This window comes from Colius striatus, chromosome 1 (assembly GCF_028858725.1).
Source record: "Colius striatus isolate bColStr4 chromosome 1, bColStr4.1.hap1, whole genome shotgun sequence".
In the NCBI taxonomy this organism is placed as follows: domain Eukaryota; kingdom Metazoa; phylum Chordata; class Aves; order Coliiformes; family Coliidae; genus Colius; species Colius striatus.
The window spans coordinates 59,548,391-59,567,693 of record NC_084759.1 but is presented as its reverse complement, the minus strand read 5'-3'; the positions used below and the strand labels follow the sequence as shown (position 1 = coordinate 59,567,693).

The 19,303-nt window shown below is 41.8% G+C and overlaps 2 protein-coding genes across 2 annotated transcripts in view; one reads left to right on the top strand and one right to left on the bottom strand.

Annotated features, from left to right (window-relative positions):
- The window catches only part of NAXD (NAD(P)HX dehydratase), an 86,147-nt gene extending 72,723 nt beyond the window's left edge, over window positions 1-13,424 (bottom strand). Inside the window, exon 1 of the mRNA XM_061996671.1 lies at window positions 12,989-13,424. The gene's annotated coding sequence lies outside the window, so the exon portion shown is untranslated. The remainder of the gene's footprint in view (window positions 1-12,988) is intronic.
- Window positions 13,425-13,634: 210 nt separating this feature from the next.
- RAB20 (RAB20, member RAS oncogene family) overlaps window positions 13,635-19,303 on the top strand; it is a 30,513-nt gene continuing 24,844 nt past the window's right edge. The window contains exon 1 of the mRNA XM_062020559.1: window positions 13,635-13,858. Coding sequence (XP_061876543.1) covers window positions 13,687-13,858 — 172 coding nt within the window. The 5' untranslated portion in view covers window positions 13,635-13,686. The remainder of the gene's footprint in view (window positions 13,859-19,303) is intronic.

The following is a 19,303-nucleotide window of genomic DNA, read 5'->3' as shown; positions in this document are numbered from 1 at the left end:
AAAAGCTTTTTGGCTTTCCAGGGGCTCTTCCAGAAGGGGAGGAAGAATGGGCTGTGAGTGCCCTCAACAAGATTACAGGTGTAACCCGAATTGGCCCAGAGCCGGTTTATATTTGGGACCCATTATCACGGCAAAAAATGGCTCTGTGAGGAGGAACATCACAGAAACACTGACAGCCTGGCTCCCATCGTACTACTGCCAATTGTTGGGATTTAGAGAGTTGGAAAAACTCAAAACTACCTAACGGGCTACTACAGACGAGACTCTGCCGAGCGGGGCGCTGGGTGCTCACTAACGACTGCCAGTATGATACCCCCTGGCCTCGGCCTCGCCTCAGGCCCAGGCCCGGCACCGGCCCAGACTCCGGCACCCGCCCGCGCCCAGGCCGAGTCCTCCGGCGCGGGTGGGCAGGTTGAGCCGTGCTGCCACCTGCCGGCGCCAGTGCCTTGCTAAGCCTCGGAGGGAAACCGCAGCACCGTCTCCCCTCGGATATCTTCCGTCTCCCCTCGGATATCTTCCGTCTCCCCTCGCTTTGTGCCCTTCACAAACTATATCCTGTTCTGACAGACTTGTGTGGAACCCCGCACAGCCCGAGCACCCACATGGCATCCAGCTTGATCCTCCTTTGTTAGGTAAATATTGATAACACACTCTGCACATTTGACAAAATACGTCTTAGAGAGATAGTAATTGCTTTTTTCCTTTTTTTTTACTCCCCTCCCCCCCCCCCCCCCCCCCCGTCTTTCTTTGCAAGAGCATGTTTCAGAGGTAATTCCTCCACTTTTTGTCTGTTGCCCATAGTACTGGACCATCTATACTGATCCCAGAAACATAGAATCACAGAATCTTAAGGAAAGGGACCTCTAAAGATGATCTAGTGCAACCCCTCTGCCAGAGCAGGACCACCTAGAGTAGGTCACACAGGATACGTCTGCCATATGTAGTTTCCTACTTGTCCAGATAAAAGCCTGATTTTGCACCTGCCTGAGGTTGTACCTGCTGCCTCTTGTCTGAACACCAACTTTGCTTCTACATGGCAAAAAAGAAAAAAGACAGCGAAACAGACAGACATGGTGTTTCAAGCATGAAATCAGAACACAAGTTTTTAAGCATTCAGACTTGGCAGCAGAGGGAACCCCTATGCCTCGTAATACTCATAACCTGATTGTCCTATTGTGATTGGAGTAGTTCGTGTTTTAAGATACGACAACACAAATCCACAAAAGTCTCATGTACTGTAGTATGAGACTAGGCATCATCTTACACTGTAGCTGCTTCCAGGAGGTCTTCCAAAAGGATATCTAAGTCTGGCAGGGGGATTGGACTAGATGATCTTTTGAGGTCCCTTCCAGCCCTTAAGATGCTGTGATTCAGTGATTCCAAAGGACATCCTCTTGGGATAATCACTACAAATCCCACAGCACTGAAGAAAATGTAATTTCTTCTGAACCATTTCATGGCTGGGAGGAGGTAATTTTGCACCGTCACAGAAGAAGTAAGGATAACAATCACCAAACTTCCATGATTTTGGACAAAATCCTGTGAATTGTAAAACATCTATGAGGGATGGCATGTCTGCACGGAGAGCTCATACTTTTCATCTTCCGATGAAAATGTTCTTAGTCAGAGAGAGGAAGTTGATGCAACACATTAAAATCCTCATTTTCTTAGCCAAAATAGAAACGCCTCTATGGGTATGCCTACATTGCAGCCAAATTCATGACTACAGCTCCAAGTAGTTCAGACTATCATAATTTCCACCCACGGGCTTCTGCTGTGTTAGTGATAGTAAGGGGTAAAGATACGTTGACTCAGCTCTCCTCTCTCTGGCATAATTTGGATCAAATGGAAAGGAATTTTTTTCTGTTACTTACTGGAAAAGATATCAAGGAAATTACTTTGAGCATTCAGCTATGAAACTATGGTATCATTTGCAAATTTTTAATTAATTCCAAACTAGTATCTTACTGTACATTTTTAAACAAAAACCTCTGGAAGTTAGCAAAAGAAACAAGGGATCTCAAAGGAAAAAGTATACAATAGAAATTAAGAAAATTACTATCTTTGTCATACTTGGCCCACAACTACATGATATTTTCAGTAACCACATACAGCCAGTCTTGTTGAAGCTTTTGAAAGTCTGGGTAAACTGTGCTTACTGTTTTCCCCTGCTTAGGAAAGCATTTATAGAAAGGTAATCAGAGAGATATCATTTTCCAAGGTGACACTGCTTGATTACGCGTCAGACTGTGACAGCCAAAGCTTTTTTGTGGATCAAAAATACAGCTAATAGGTAGAAAACATGCTAGAAATGAATACTACTTTTCTTCATGACAAAAAGCTAATAGAGGGTTGTCTCAATATTAGATATTACATGGTTTGATATGAAAAATAAAAGAAGAAAGATGAAAAGCTGGTTAAAAGACGAGACATGAATGAGGTAACTCTCACAAATGGTACAATGTGTAGGATTCATCTCTCAAACATCGGCCACCTTACAGTTGAGCAAGTTTTTTCACCCCACTGCATTTGCAAAGTGGAGTAAATTGCACTGGGGAAGTTCTCATTTCTCTCCACTGACCACAGAGGGAACCCAGACTTCCACCCTCTCTGCTTGCTCACTTCTTCTTCTGTTTATTTTGTTTACTCATTTCCAGAAAAGACAAAACAGAAATTCAGAGAATCTTAACTGAATTTAACTGAAGGAGTAACACAATAGTAGATGAAATTCATTGCTAATAAACAAGAAATAGTTCACCCTGGGGAATCCTAGATTGGCAGACAGGGTCTCATGCAGGAGGCCTTCAAAAGTGCCTCCCTTCATTGATTGTATAGCTCACGCCTAAACCATTTTCTCTAGGAACTCTGAGGAAGAAACGTTGCTCACAGGATGAAAAAAAGCAACACGCTGCTTTCAGGACAAGGTACAACAGGTTCCATGGCTTCATTCAGATACAGTCATAGAGGATGGAGACGATGAGCTCAGGCAGAATGATTAATGAAGCTACTGGCAGGGTATCTACTATGCCTCTATGGTACAAGTAAGTCAAATTCTTTCGGCTGTGGAAACAACAGTTTCCATTCCTACCAGTTGCCTCTCACAGCTTCCCATGATGGACTGAGGTCTTCAGAGCCCACAGCAAGCTTTTGTTTTGTTTTGTGAAAAAACAAATAACTACAGTGAAATTCTGCTAATTCAGATATATAATACCTCAAAACTGGAGGCTGGACTGTTAGCCCCTGAGTACTACTTACTGCTACATTTGTTATCATATTATGTTAATGCTGGCACAAACATTACGTGCTAATCTACTTCTACTAGTCATAGAAGAGGCTATTTTTTTTTTTTTGGCTGTAATCAGAAACCAGTTTGTCAAGGTCATGAATCATCTCATTCCTCAGCAATAGCTGATCTCAGAATGTGACCAAACAAGACTCCATTTGTGGTTAATAGTTAACATTATCAAATTGCCTGATAAATTCTGGACCAGATCTCCTGAAAACATTTGAGGGCTCAGAGTTAATGTTTATTTTAGCAGGGTGAAAACATGAACCACTTACTTCTGTAACCTCTTGTGATTTGATTTTTGTTCCAGCATGAAACAAATGAGGCACAAGCAGCCACCTGCCTTGCCAGGGAGACCTAATAAAAAAGCTGAACAGAAAAATATCTCAGAAATAGAAAATCAGATGGAAGGAAGCTATAAAGACCATAATGATAAGTTATCACCGCTATCAGTTTAAGACAGTTCAAGGCCAAACATCTATTCTCATCTAAGTTTTGATCAAGTTATGCACTTTTTGAAAAATCTTTTCAATTCTATAATCTACTATCTCTACATTTACTTACTTAAATCCAGTACAGATTATACTCTTGCCTAAAATCCACACTACTTAATTGCTTTTTTCCTTTCAAATAGCTGAATCATGTTAATGTAAGTTTTATGATCCTTCCAGTGATAATTGAGAAGCAAGAGAGCATCTAAGGCTTGTATTAAAAAATGGAATGGTTTTAGCCTTCATGTGAGTATCATTTATGCTAGAGGATGGGTTAGCCCAGTATCTGGGAGACCTTTGCAACCCCTTTCTACAGTTACCTCCTACTCTGAGTGTACCTTAAGATCTCAGTGTCTCACATTAGGGGAAAATGAGCTGTCATTTTAATCTCCTGAAATGCCACAGCTTTTAGATTAATGCTTTAAGACAAACTGACCTGAATTTCAGTTTCTGTTTATATGTAATTGCAGCAGTTTAGGGGCTGCTTCATAAAACCATTCTTTCCCACAGGTGGGGACAATTCAAGTGGGAAACAGAGCAAGCATACAGGAGCTTTTTCCTGGTAAATGCTGCAAGTGTCTGAGAATTAGCAGCAGTGAGATTTTCTGATTACCATTGGTCTAACCTTTTTTTTCCACGAGGCAGAGAATTCCACAAGGTAACCATGCACTGAGAAAAAGCGATGACTTTCTTTGGTTTTAAACCTTCTCCCTTACAATTGTAATGGCTATTCTCACTACTGCTAGCTTCTCACTACTTTTTCATCCTTTGCATTTGGCAATTTGAGGACACGGGCAATGAGGTAAATGTTTTATCTGGAGAACAAACTCCATTTCCATTCCCTGGATTGCCTAAACTCTTCCATTTTAAAAACGCATTGAGTTTCAAATTGTTACACTTCTCCCTTCATACAAAGGTTTGTTACAAAATGTTTTCTCTTTCATAATCACAAGATGTACTTATAATGAATATAAGCAGGTTGTAAACTTGCGTGCCTTATCCATCAAAGCACAGGCTTTGACCTCAAGCTCACAGAAATGGATGGATTTCTTTTCTACATGCTCTGAAGAACGGAGCTAACAAGTTTTCACTGTGATTTCTCCATTCATACTCTACTGGGTTTCATTTCCTTTTGTTACTATCTGTTTTCCATATGTCCAGAAGTTAGCTGATTTATAAACCTAATAAAAACCTCGTAGTAGAAATTAAATTCAAGTCTATCCTTCTTCTCTCAAGATTTTCAGCATAGGCATAGGCTTCATTTAGGTATGCTGTTACTAGTATTCCTAAGAGTTAACAAAATACTTCAGTACCCAGCTAATCAGCAACAGGCTACGTGATTATGTCCCTACTTGCCACTTCAATGAGAATGCAAATCTTTTTTACAGTCACTGATATCTTCTGACCAGGGTGGATATTCCTATTCATTTTCCTTTTACCCTCTTCCATTCTAATTCTCCATGTATGTTTGCTATAATGAAGATTTTGTTTTACACTTTGTATCCTCTCTCTTCTCTTTTGGACAAAGTCCCTTTTTTTTCAATTTTTCATTTAAATTATTTTTCCCATTCAGTTTCATTTGTCTATAGCAAATTAATTTTCTCCTTTCTCCTTTTTCTGATTTAAGAATAGCAACCTTACTATGTTATTTTATAGTAATCTGAGTTTTAGAGAATTATAAGCTTCTTTATTTGAATTAAACAGGAATAAGATCACTCCAATAACAATATCATGTCTTATTGTATCTCCAATGTGTTATAAAACTGTTCTTTATTAATTTTATTCCTTACAGAGACCAGCTTTGACACAAGCTAGTGTTCAAAGTCAAGTCGATTATATCACATTAAACCTGGAATGAGTTTAACCCAGCACTTCTGTTTAAATTAGGTATTTAGATTAAATATCAACATGCATTAACAAATTCTGTAATTGCTCACAGAAGCTGTTTCCTTGGTGTGTTAAAAAAATATATACAATTCACATTCCTTGAGCATTTTCTTTCATATATCCTTTATGCTTGTAAGTTTTCTCTCTGATTTAAAAGTTTCTTGCTGCAGATGTGAAGGAAGTTTGGGATACCTTATACTAAAAGCTTCTGGAACTGATCAGTGATGTGTCAGGCCAAATATGGAACTGATTTGCATTCAGCAATTCCTGATGAACAATTTAAGCAATGTTTCAACAAAGTTGGCATAAGAATGTAGCACTGTGTTGCTGCAAAGCTCTGAACATTAAAATGTCATGACAATACTAATTATTACTGATACCTAAATAGCCAAAAAAGGCAATCTGCAATTATGTTTAGCTCCCATTTTGCCTTTCAGCTGGAAAAAAAGTGAACAAGAAAATTTTCAAATAATTCCAGAGATGAAGCCAGACTGGCAGGTACCAAAACAGTTACTTCACCAACTTGCTTTTATAAAAGGAATCATCAGCAACAGGTTTCATCTCTAGCTAGTTTCCCAAACTCTCAAGAAATACAGCAGTATCTACAGCCTGGAAAGATGTTGCATGCTATTTATAGAAACTCAGAAACAAAGTGCTAAAAAATATAATTCTTCAGCAAGCATCATTTGTATCAAATTTTCCTATAACAAAACTACATGAGGATGAATGTATTCTAGTGGGAGAAAATTTCATTTTCAGCTGCAAACAGTAGATGCTGTCAGAGGCAATTTTAAAGTATTTTGGCTCTTGAATTTAGAGCAGGATTATATCTATATAATTAGGTGGGAGAATATTTTTTTGAAGTGTCTGAAGGTCAAAGCCCATCAGGCTCATTTATACCTTGGCTATGAATAGTTCCATTGATCTCAATAGACTTCTGGAGGAGTACCCAAGGTGAGTAATGATGAAAAACTTTAAAAAGGACATAAGCAAATCAGAACAGTTTCATAAGATCAATCTACAGCAAATTTTTAAGGATTGAAATTGAAAATGCACTCAAAAGAATGACACAGAAATTAATTCCCAGAAATAACTATGATGTAAAGGGATGCACGGGGAATGGTGCACTTTATTTCAATAATAAATATTTGGTTAAAGACACAGTAAAAAATGTCTCAAATATAATGATGTTGCCCTTGTGCTGTTTGAGACAATTTTAATGAACCTTAGGATTGTTTCAGCAGGCTTTAGTGCATAGATATAATATCTAATACAGTAAAAGTCCAATTAAATAGCTATCAAATAAAACCTGAAATACTCTCTGGTTTTGTCCCTACAAGTTAGAAAGCAGCCACCAAGTCCTCCTTCTAGGAGGACTAGATTTTCTGGGAGGAAAAGATTTTCTGTTACAGAAGTAACTGTTACAAACAAAATAATCATAGCATCCTTTTTTTTTTTTCTAGTTCTAAACTAGGACTAGAAGAGGACTTGAAGATTTTATACAGTAAGTTCCTAATTTGAAGACTACAAACTTAAGCAAAAGATTCCTATATTACTCTACAAAATATTCTGATACCAATTACATTTGCAAATTCTAAATTCCACTTTGATCATCCTTTCTTATCTTAATCTCCAAGTCCCATCTTTATACATGTGAGCAAATCATGAGTGTCTCTATATTCCTAATTACATTACTCTGTAAATAAGTTCTATTATCCATCGATAGCTGGTGCATCCGTTACCCAAGGGCCAGACATGGGCAGAGGAAGCAAGAGCCCATGTAGGCTTCCCAAGCTTTTAGGAGAAATCATTGTGATATATTTCATCTCTAAGTGATCAGTTTAAGACTTTGAAGGTCAAAATGTTATCTTTCTGTAAAGGGATGAAATGAAGAGAGCTGTTCTTTTCTGCCAAATTCAATCAAATTCTGTAACATCTGCCTGGAGGGGAAGTCCCACCTCCCTCTGCATACTAGCAGCGTGGGTGGGAAGGAGTTCAAAGAGGAATGAAAAAAGAGGATCACCATGTCTCTTCCAGACAAGTGGTGAAATAAAAGTGTAGCAACAGGGCTAGAGGCAGGACAAAGTGTAACTCCTGACTGGATTGTAATTTGGTCCTGAGGCAAAGTTGTCTGTGACACTTCAATGGCCTTTTCTTCCAGACCAGGAACAATGCTGACAAGCTTGGCACCAAGTGAATTTCTTCATAGGGAATAGCTATGGCTTACAGCCTAGAGAAGTGACTTAAAATTAGAGTATAAAATGTAGAAGATATGTCAATAGCGACATGGTTGGGCTCAATTGAAATCACAGGTCTGTTCTTCTGTATATATCTTTTTTATTAACGATTCACATAATGACAGTATTAAATTTGCAAATAAATATAAAGTTTCTACTGTTGCAAATCAGCACTGTGAAAATAACTTCACATTTAAAGGACACAAGCTGCATTCCTTTTGGCTTCCATGTCATTATTAGTCACTAGGATTGTGTCATCTGATTCTGACAAACCTGCACTCCTGTTTGCGGGCTGCTGCAGTCCATAAGACTTCTCATAGATACGTGGATCTGTTTATCATGAAAAAGAACTTTGATGTGTTTATAAGAACTAAAGCAAATTCCACCTTGCTACCAGCTAATTTACTCCATCTCTTTCCTGATTGCAGAAAGAGTGAAAGCCTAATGCATCTTTTTATAGGCCTTAATTCTCTAACTTGTAGGCATATAGACCTTTGTACACACCCACGCACGGTACCTTATAAAACTCCAGGAACAGGATACAATACAATAGTAGGATAGCCTAGGGTTCTTATGTGTTGATGGACTCTGGTTAGACCTTAAAACACTGAAGCTAGAAAAAAAAGAAATCCATGCAAAACTCACATTTTTTGCACTTACTAGAACTTTTTGCATTGTGATCAGTTTGAGTCACAGTTGGATACCTTCTGACTGAGGCCTCAGTCCTACATTTCCATGTCATTTGGTGAGTACATCCACATTAAGCCCCCTGACATTTAGGAAAAAAAGGGTTTTCTTTCATATAGCAGAAAGTCTAGAAAAACTAGAGCACTGATTCCTTCATGTGGCAAAACATAACAATCTATCTAAATACGTACAAAATACTGGAGGGCTTGTGTGATTTTGGTGAATGGGAAGTACTAGTAAGGAGAAAGTCGAGCTGTCTGGTGGTACGGACACAGCAGGCCTGCTTCCTCCACACGATGCCAGCTGTTCATAAACTCAGACTCCTCACTAAAGCAAGATGATTTGAGACCTAGACTCTTAGCTGACCAACTACGGCTAAACTAACTTCCTATAGAAGACGTGTAAGGAATTTTCCCTGAGTGCTTATTTTTATCTGCATCTGTGGGGTCAGGGAAGAGTTTACTGCAGCTTGGTTGGCTGTAGCTACAGGTCAGGTTTACTCTTGATTTCTATCTAAGACCTTCTTTTCAGTTTCCCGTAAGACAGGCAAATTCTAATAATCCACATCAGGCTTTTCCATGACAAGGATGTCTCAAGCTGGTTGATTTATGCATCTAATTTTCAATATGCTGTGAACAGGACACCTACCAGGCCAAAGTAATACAGAGATAGGTTTGTTCAATCCCAGTGAAAGAAAATAGTCCTACAACTTAGGTGCTCCATGAGCTGTGAGGTGTGAAGAGTGGGCAGAACAGAGACACCTGCTGAGGGGTAGTGAAGGCCTGTGCTCCTCACTGGCTTGAGCAGCCAGCGCTGCCCAGATGAAGCCCCAGGGAATTGAAGCCCAGTGGCCCTAATCACAGGCTGCCTCATCAGCCTCCTCTGAGCTGATCACAAAACCAGCAGAAAACTACTCACTGTCACTCTCGAGCTAGTTTTTCATCAGCTCATCAGGCTCAATTGGCTTGAGGAAGAGTCAAGCAGAAGCTAGTGTCAGCACAAGAAAGGGAGTAGGAAAATGAGAGAGAGAAATGGGTAGAACCCTAGAGAAAGCAGACTGACTCAAAGTGCAGAGCAACTTCCCTTGGTTAGGGGAGGTAGGCTATGGACTAATCTGTGAGATGAAGAGGAACAACCTAGCCTATTTAAGGACAGAAATGTAGACAGAGCAGAGGCAATGTGATGAATAGACCTTTCAGGCTTTGTAGCCTAAAAGACAGCACCTTGAGAGAGAGCTGTAGTTAGGGCTGTCTGTAAGATGATGAGTGCAAATATTTCTGTTTAATGAGCGTGCACAGTCATTTTCTCATTTAGAAGAAAGAAGTCATAAAGGAAGGCAATAAGCAGAAACAAAACAAGAAATTGCTGTGCTTCACAAACAGCTACCTGTTCATAGTTTTTTCAGTGACCTCATACCTCACAAAGGAGTGCAACAAATCAAACACTGGAGTGCCAGCACATTTTGAGGACAAGGAGTAAGCCTCCCTTATTGCCCTTTTCTTTTGTTTGTAAGGCCTTGTCTAGGTTTCAGTAGATAACTGAGGTACATGCCTCTATTTTATGGTTTTGATCATGTTTAAAAAGCAGTGTGTTTCAGCAGTTTTTACCTCCTTTATCATTACCAACAGTCCCGTTGATGTCCCTTGTGATATCTCCAGAAAATGCTTATCTGGTTATAGAGGTTCAGCCTCCTAGAGGCAGAGATGCTGCCAGAGGAAGAAAAGGAGAGACAGAGTGAAGGAGTGAACACAAAGGCCTGTGACACATTAGGGGCAGCATTTAGTGCTGGTATGACATACACCATCAACCCCTTGCTCAATTTGTCTCCAAAACATAATCACCTCAGCAAAACTCAACCCTGTTCTTTGACAAATATTTCACCCCATGTGAACTTACAAAATACTGTTAGCCTGGAGACCAAATGAGGCACATAGGCAGGACGATGTATACAAATACCTAGAGAAGACTGGCAAGTAAGCAAATAAACAGGCTCCAATTTTCTCCTGCAAAATTGGGCAGCTTTCATACTCTGGGAGACTAGAAACGTTGAGTTACCCTGATGCCAATATAGTCATTATTGGCTGAGATTTTTGGCTGCGTACAAGGCTGACATTCTCATTCTTGAGGGGCTTTAGCACAGAAATTGGTAGGAAACTTTAATACACTGTCTGCCTCCATAAGCTAACCCAAGTGTTTGAATTCCAGAACATCTGGAGACCAATCATGGTGACCACATCGCCACGCTGTCAGGAAGGCTAATGAACAACTTCACTGTAATTAAATGGTGCCCTCAGATGCTCTAAAGTGAAAAACAAACCTCAGACAATGTGTGCAACCTGCATACATGCACTACCCGGACAGTAAAGTATTTCATATTCCCTCCTACTGAGCAACTTTTGACATCCTTCAGGCCCATACTTACTACAGTGGAGACCTCCTGCTACAGACAACTCAGTTATTTGGGGAAATTATCTACGCATCTGAGGGCTAGAAAGCAAATTACAGGCTCTTAATGTTTTCCCAAATATTTTCCCATATGCTCTGTTATTATCTGTATTGCTTTACAGACTATCATGAGCCATTCAGCTTTAACAACAGGCGACATAAATTGCATGCTGTAGGTTGGAGTGCATTCATACAGAGAGACAATAACCCAACACACTCTGCTGTGCCTCATGGACGTGTCCTCCTGAGGTCAGGGGAAGCACAAGGACTTCACAACTTGGAATGTTTAAGGGCTCTCCCCAGGAGCCCTTCCACATACCTGAAACCTGTCCATGTCACCTTTTTCCTGAATTCTCCCCAAGACATGAAACAACACACAGAATTCTATTCTCTTACTGCATCCAATTATTAGGAATGGATGACTGTGAAACAGAGCTGATCCTTTAAGTAAGTGGTGAACTGGAGATACATAGCAGGGGGATAACACACATCTCTGGCTGTGTCAGAGTTGTTAGGTCTGGTACCAGTTCCAAATAAGTATTAACAACATCTAAAATCCCTGTTGCATTTTCACCCCATTATTAAAAGTGTTTTCTGTCCTAACTTCTCTGTATCACTGATATTCTCCATATCACTCCTAATACCTGTTTTGAACACCAGAAAGAGCTACAGTTCACTAGGACTTGAAAATAATTCAAGTATGGCAGAATCTTGGTGAAATACAGAAAAAAAAAAATTTAAGTGTCTTAACTGCTATGACTTGGTAGAAGAAGCCCAGCTATAAAGCAATAATCAAACTGAAGCTTTTAGGTATTTTTTATTGTGTAGACAGTAAATCTCTGCTTAAGGTGAGAGTACACACACTGAGGATCTCCTTACCCATCTAGATATTTATGATCTAAACTCTTTGATAAGAGATTCTTCTTTGTCTGAAACATTGCCTGCCACTTCAAAAGGGTCTAACTTTGACTGTGCGTGGGAATCTGCAAATAGTTTCCATGCAAAAAGAGTATCTGTTCTTTTTATGCTTTCAAAGCAGGCACCCAGGAGAAGCCTACTTGCTTTGTACTACCTCAGAGAAGCACTTTGATTCCATGAGCTTGTTGTGCCCAACTCTGGAATTAAGATGGGAATCCAGGCAGCAAATGGGAATCTGAGGCAAAGGTTGCAGACACCACAGCCAAATACTTCCATACAATACTGAAAATGAAACACTCCCTTCCCCCTCTTAGTACTTCACACAGCCTTGAGTCACGTCCTATATTATTGGAGTCTCTTGTAAGAATTTTGGTTTTTTCCAAATAATTTAACATCCTCTTTCTTAGGGTATTTCCAGTAGTTTAATACCCAGTGGATGTCTGATTCTGAACTGAAACTACGTATCACCAGGTACAGCTGCAAAACCCCAAATCTGGGCAGTAAAAGTAGAACAAGCAAAGTTAACTGAGGATGGCTTAAAAATATTGCCACGCAGCTATTCCTTTTTAAGCAGATAAGCAAAAATCAAAGCAGCTCACAAACGCAAAACCTAGACTGGAGAAAGAAATGATATCAGTTTCAATGAGAGACACGCAGGGGTGAGGATGCATGTTCATTTGCTATGAGAAATGTTGCTAACTGAATGCTTTCATGTGCAGAGAGAGAGATTATTAATAATTTTAAGTTCTCTTAAAAAGACTGTTAACAGTTGTTTCCTCTCCGGTTGATCCAAACCTTATTCCTTCATTGCCCCAAATTTCTAACATGTTTATGACCTTGAAATATTCTTCTGGATTTGTTTGGCATGAAGAGGACCAATGCAAAAATGATAGGCTAGATCTCTGGCTAATTTAAACGACTGCAATTCTGTCACCTGAGCTGGAATTAACCTAAATTAAAGCAGCTGGGCAATTGCCTGTGAAAGTGGGTAGACTTGCCCCTTGGAAAGTAATTCCCGATTCCCCGAGAAAACCTACCCCTCGCCAAAGCAAATGCGTTTGGCATCTGTTCCAGCTCCGTGGGAGATTCCTATTTCAGAGCAACTTTCTGCCTCTCCATTTACGCCCTGGGAGAGAAGCGGGCTTTCCACTTGATTTCCGCGGCCTCCCGGGAGGGCTGACGAGCTGGTTACTTTGACATCTCCAGCTGGAAACACTTTGGCAGCCCTGGGGCATCGGCATCGCCCCCGAAGGCTCAGCGTGGCCGAGCACCGGCCTTACGCCCCCTCGGGAAGCGGCTTCCCGGCAGCCCGCCAGCAGCCACCGTGCCGCGGGGAGCGGGGGAGTGTCGGGGCGGCCGAGGCACCTCGCCCTGCTCCCCCAGGGCAGGACCGGGGCGCAGGCCCGCGGTTAGGGGTTTGCGCGGAGCTCCGGCTGCCTGCCCTCCGCTCCCCGCGGCGCTGGTGGAGGGCGGGGGCAGGCGCGGGGCTGGGCCGGGGGTAGGAGGAGCTGGATCCCGAATCGCGGCGGAACCCCCGAAGTTTTCACTGCGGGCGGAGGCGGCCCGGCGGCCCTCGTCCCGCCGCTTCCGGGGCTCTGCCGCGCCGGGCGCAGTGGGCCGGCGGGCGCCCGGGGGAGGCGGAGGCGGGCGGGCCGGAGGGAGGGAGGGGAGGGAGCGGAGCGACTGAGGCAGGCAGGCAGGCAGCCGGCGGCAGGACGGGCCGCGGCGAGCAGCGATGAAGAAGCCGGACGGGAAGGTGGTGCTGCTGGGGGACATGAACGTAGGTAAGACCTCACTGCTGCACCGCTACATGGAGAGGCGCTTCCAGGAGACAGTCAGCACGGTCGGCGGTGCCTTTTACCTCAAGCAGTGGGGGCCGTACAACATCTCCATCTGGGACACGGCAGGTGAGACCCGCGGCGCGGCTTCTCTCCGCTCCTCTCCTCTCCCAGGGGGGCGTGGGGTCCGGTCCCACCGGCTCCTGCTGTTTCCCGGAGGAAAGGGCCTCCCCCGAAAGTCGCGGGATATTTGCGGGTGGGTTGCCCCTCTCTCTCCGCCGGGCCAGGCGGGAGCGGCACTTGCCCCTCCACCGGTAGGAGTGAGGACTGGTGTCGGCTCCTTCGTGGTTTGGTCATAGTGGGTACGTTTTCCTTTTTTCTAATTTTGGCTTCTTGGCCTTAATGTAATGGTTGTTGGTTGAGAAGGCAGTGGTCGGGTGACCTCGCTCGGGACAGCTTCGGCTTTCCGAGAAGCGGAGTGTGGGAGATGGAGAGGTGAGCCCGGCTCTGTCCCGCTGGCGAGGCCGGGACCGGGGATTTAAAATCTGCCCGGGGTGCCTGGTGCTCAGCGCATTATTTCGGTACTACTGTAAAGTTATTCGCTTAAAAAACACAATGGTTTGGCATCAGGACAAAGTCTGAAAAGAAACACATTTTGACGGGCCGAAAGGGGCCCTGCAACAGCTGATCTCCAGCAGTTTTGGACCTACTTTGCCGAATATGAGCGTGCGGGGAAGATGCCCTTTTCCTCTCTTTTGCTTGAGTAGATGGCTACTGACTGCAGATTCAGGCGGGAGCTGGGAAGGCTAAAACTTCAGTTCACCGCTTCTCACTACATGCTTTCAGATGTCCAATCGATATCAGCTGGTGTCAGACCCAGACTCTCAAATGCACACAGCTCTTGCAGCAATAAGAGCCTTCACTCTGACCTAGTGCTCAGAGTGTGGGCTGCAGGTAGTTTCCGTTTGGGATAACAGCAAGGGATTGTCCAACCTGCTGTTTTGTGGCAGGCAGCACCTCTGGGATGCAGGAGGGAGCACAGGTTGTTGTTTGGAGTCCTCTGGGATGGAGGAGGTGGGAAGGCTTGTTCTGGAGAATTGGTTTGTGGTCTTGGTCATATGAATATCTTGCTCTTCATTATTAGGTCAGGAGGCTCTGCTCTGACATGTAGAGGAACAGACTGTCCTGAAAAATGAGGTCTACATGTGTTCTTGCCTGTTAAGTTACTTGTGGGGAAAAATATCTTGTTTAGTATTTTTCTTGTTTTCACATTTAGCTGATTTTTTTTGTTAACATTTATTATGCCAATATGAAGAATGCAGGGTATATCTTCTTGTGAAACTTGAAAAGCTGCAGGCACTGTACAATATCCCATTTTCCTCTGGGTGACGTTTAGGAGAGAAGTTCATTTGCTGTGTCACTTCATGTCACAATCTAGTCCAAAATGGCTTTTCCTGTATCAGGAATTGAGAAGAAGGAAGGGGGGGGGGGGGGCGGGGGGGAGGGATGAAACTGCTGAGAAGTTAAGCAGAAATACTTTTTGGAAGGGGACAGGAGATATTTAAGAGCTTCTGCTTCTTGCATTTCTTAATCTATTGCTATGATGTAAGCTTACTAGCAGTAACTCTGTTTTACATACACTTTCTATGTCCTTTGCAGTATCTTTTAAAAAAAACTCTGCTTCAGGTTTAGAACTGAGTCTCTTGAGGGCAACTGCTGCTTGTTTCTAGTAAGCCAGACCCATGTGGGTGATTAGCATTGTACTTTATTTCAACCGAAGAACTATCTTGGTGAGATTGTTCTTTGGTAACTCCCTTTACACCCTCTGCCTTATTTTATATTATGCTATTAAAAACAATCAAACAAACAAAAAGTCCCTTTCAGGCTTTGTCTTCTGTTTTTAGAGGACTCTTTTCAGTCACGTATAGTTTTTGCAGTATTTTATTTCAGCATTGGTTGAGCATTCAGGTTCCAACTTTCTGTAGGATATGGTAAGCTCCAGAGGTGGTTTTCTGTATACTAGATGAAGCAGCCAGGTGATACCTTTATCAGGGCAACAGGGCCTTGTTGTCTTCCTAAGGGCTGGAGTTCCCTCTGCACCCCAGAGCAAGGCTGCTGCTGTGTAGCACTGCAGTAGAAATTCCCACTGCTTCTCGAGCCATGGCAAGACTCTTGTAGTGAGACTACTGAAGCTATAATTGCAGAGCACCAGTTGAGAAGTGTTTTGTTGTGTTGCATCGAGGGCGGCGTAACACATCTTTACAGTGTTTCCTCTTGCATTTCAGAGGCAGGTACAGACTCTTGCACTGTCTACCTGTTGACTTGTGCTCCTGCAGAGTGATGGAAGCTGACGAGACTGGACTAGACTGTGTTGGGGCCTGTGGGCTGTGATTTATTAACAGTTCTCATTAGTCTTCTAAGAAATAGCAGCTCCCAAGGCACATACACGCTTTCTTCCTTCCTTCTTCACTGGGACAGGACCTTGTGGACACTGCAACTCTGATGTTAGGTCAACAGGGGATTCAAAAGTCTGTGTTATTTATTTGTTTTTACTTTTCTTTGTGCTAATCTTATGCTTTTGCTGGCCATATCGTGTCTGCAGTCCTTGGTCTGTGACTTATCTTTCTATGGTGTCACTGTCTTATCTCTACTAGGTGAGTACCAAGTAATCTTGGAATTTTTGTAGCAAGGAGGAGTTTGAAATTTAGCTCTTTTGTCTGTTTATTAACCGAATATTGCTTACTACTAGATTCTTGTGAAGCAGCTACCGGATCATCAAATACAGATACATTGTTTTCTTTAACTGTCTGTGCCTGAATGTGTCGGGGAATCCAGCAAGAACTGATAATCCATGAGAAGAAAAATTCTTTAGCACATGAAAAAAGTATGGTTAAATGTTTGTACCCATCTTACCTACCTACTGAGTGCCAACTTGAGGTATCGGTCTAAATATGCCGGTAGTACTTTGCACAATGGACAATGCAGAAATATGGAAGATTTAGTCTAGAAAATGAGGGGATGCTTGGTAGTAACTACTACAGTGGTTCAGTGTTCTAGTGAAATACACATAATTACCCAAGGTTAAGTGGAATGAATGGTCTTTTAAAATCTTCTTAGTTTGTGTTATATTTAGTATGTGAACGTATGTTTATTTCTGTCTTATCAGCATTATTTTGGGGACTATTATCTCTACAGAAGACCTCTGTATTTTACTATCTGTTCAGTTTGGATGGTTGTTATTCTGCTATGGGTTAGGCAGGGGGCTGTAACACTCTAAACCTTGATACACTGTTCCTGTCATACAGAGTTTTGTTTTTAAAAGATTAGATTTTAGTGGTTGATGAGTACATCTGTAGCAGTATGTTAAGTACATCACAGAATCACTGACTCTTAAGGGCTGGAAGGGACCTCGAAAGATCATATAGCATTAATATCCATATCAGTTTAATTGCTGGTCTTCTGGATTATTTAAAGTATGTATCATTTTTACTCGTCATTCCGTTGATCTTGTGTTACTTCTGCTCCGTTGTTCAGAAAAATCTCACATGTTTTCCAGGAAGAATTAAATTTGCTTACCAAAGTGCTTAAAATGTATGTTTCAGTGTTGTTATTGCTCAGCTAATCACAGAAGCGCGCACCTGACCTGTTCTACCAAGCTAGGTCTGACATGCAAATCGGCTGTTGTAGGCAGGGCTCTTCTCTTGGCTGCACATTCATACCTCTCCTTGCCTTGGAAAAATCAGTTGCTTAGTCTAGTCTAAATCTTTCATATTCTTCTCTTCAAGTCTTGTAAAATGTGTGTGCAGAAGCAGTCAGACTTGATTGTTTTTTATGTAAATGCTCACAGCAAAATTCAACATTCATCAGATTGGAAAACTAGTATTATGAGAGATGTTACTTGGAAATTACATTCAAGTAAACAAATAAGCCACAGATGGAAGAATACTTGATAGAAGTATCGTATGCTTGCCATATTTTTGTGCTCCTTTTTTTTTTTTTTTCCCCCCTAGCCTTTTGACTGTTTCTCTGCTGTCAGAGGCTTGGATAAGTACTGTGACTGTTGTTAGATTCTTGGTGCAGAGAATTATTTACTCCTTATATACTGATGATACAAATTATATTTGCCTGGATTTCATTTGAGTCAGTTAATTCAAAGGGTTTGTTTTTTTTTTTTTTAAAAGTACATCAACTATATAAAAAAAGAGTGGAACTGTAACCTTTTAGTATATTTTAAAGGACTAGTCTCTAAAGCATTTGAGTGTATTCTTTGAGATCTTCATAGTACTGTGTTTGAAGTAGAATATTCTGAACCAAACAAGGCAGGTAACCAACAGCATCAGCCAGAAGAACTTTCTCATGCAAAAGGACTGGAGGTTAGATACTCAGGATGTCAAAGTGTTTTTTATATGTGTATGTATATATGAGTGTTTGTGTGTGTGTATATCTCTATTTTCTAGGCAGTGCTGACAACAACTGTGGAGTAAACCAAAACTTCCTGCTGAGTGTTGATGGCATGCAGCTCTGAGCTAGTGCATGGCTTTTTATCTCAGGCAGTGAAAATGTATCCTGAAATTCTGTGGGTCTCAGTCCTACTCCAGCTTTAAACCAGGAATACTAATGCGTGGTGGCTCCAGCTAACAATGTTGTGGGAGTTCTTTGGATGCTCATGCATATTTTCTGATGCCTTGATATTTCAAAAGGAAAAACTTGTCTGTATGTTAAATTTCATTCTAAGTTGATTTGACTTGATGATCTTAAAGATCTTTTCCACCCTAAATGATTCTATGGCATTTATTCATCTGACAACAGACAGTCATGTGGCATTACGATGGGGAAACATAAAGGTGAACTGGGAAAACAAACTTCCCTTCTTTTCTTTGTTCTCATCTTGAGCTAGTTGTCTGCATGTGAGAACTGATGTGACTATTTTCTTCTGTGAATATTCAGCTATTGGTTCTTGTTTACACCCTCCAACTCTTCCTTTTCACACCTGCAGGTTTTTTTTGGTGACTTTTTGGCACCAATAAGGACAAAGAAGATAAATGTAGCCTGGAAAAGGCTTTTCTGTGCTTTGGGTGAACTGCAGTCTATCTCTGTAAGAAGGCTTATGTCTGTTGTGACTGGTTTGCTGGTGTCTAATGGATCAGTGCTGAGCAACTGTGTCTGAATTGCTCACAGATTCTGATCTCTGATTGCCAATGTTTCATTGGCAGCAGTACAGTCAACTGCCTGTGCTGAGCTTTTTTGGGACTAGGTGAGAGTGTTTGTCTGGAAAGAAGTGTTAAGTTCTTCCTTGGCTTAGTTAAGCTTTGCAGTTTGGTGGACTTGTTTTTAATTCAGAGTTTTTCTGTTTTAATGTACACTTCCCTCAGCACATGTTTATGTCTTGGAAGCAGGATGACCCAGTGAAATTCTTGGGGGAGACCTAGGATGGAGTGTATTGTTTTCCTTGGAGTATGAGATCAGCCCAGGTGGGCTGGTCTTGCTGCTGTCCTGGAGGAAAACATTCGCCTGTGTGGTGAGCAACATAGAAATTGGCCATATGTAGGGAGGAAGCATGGTCCTCCCATCATA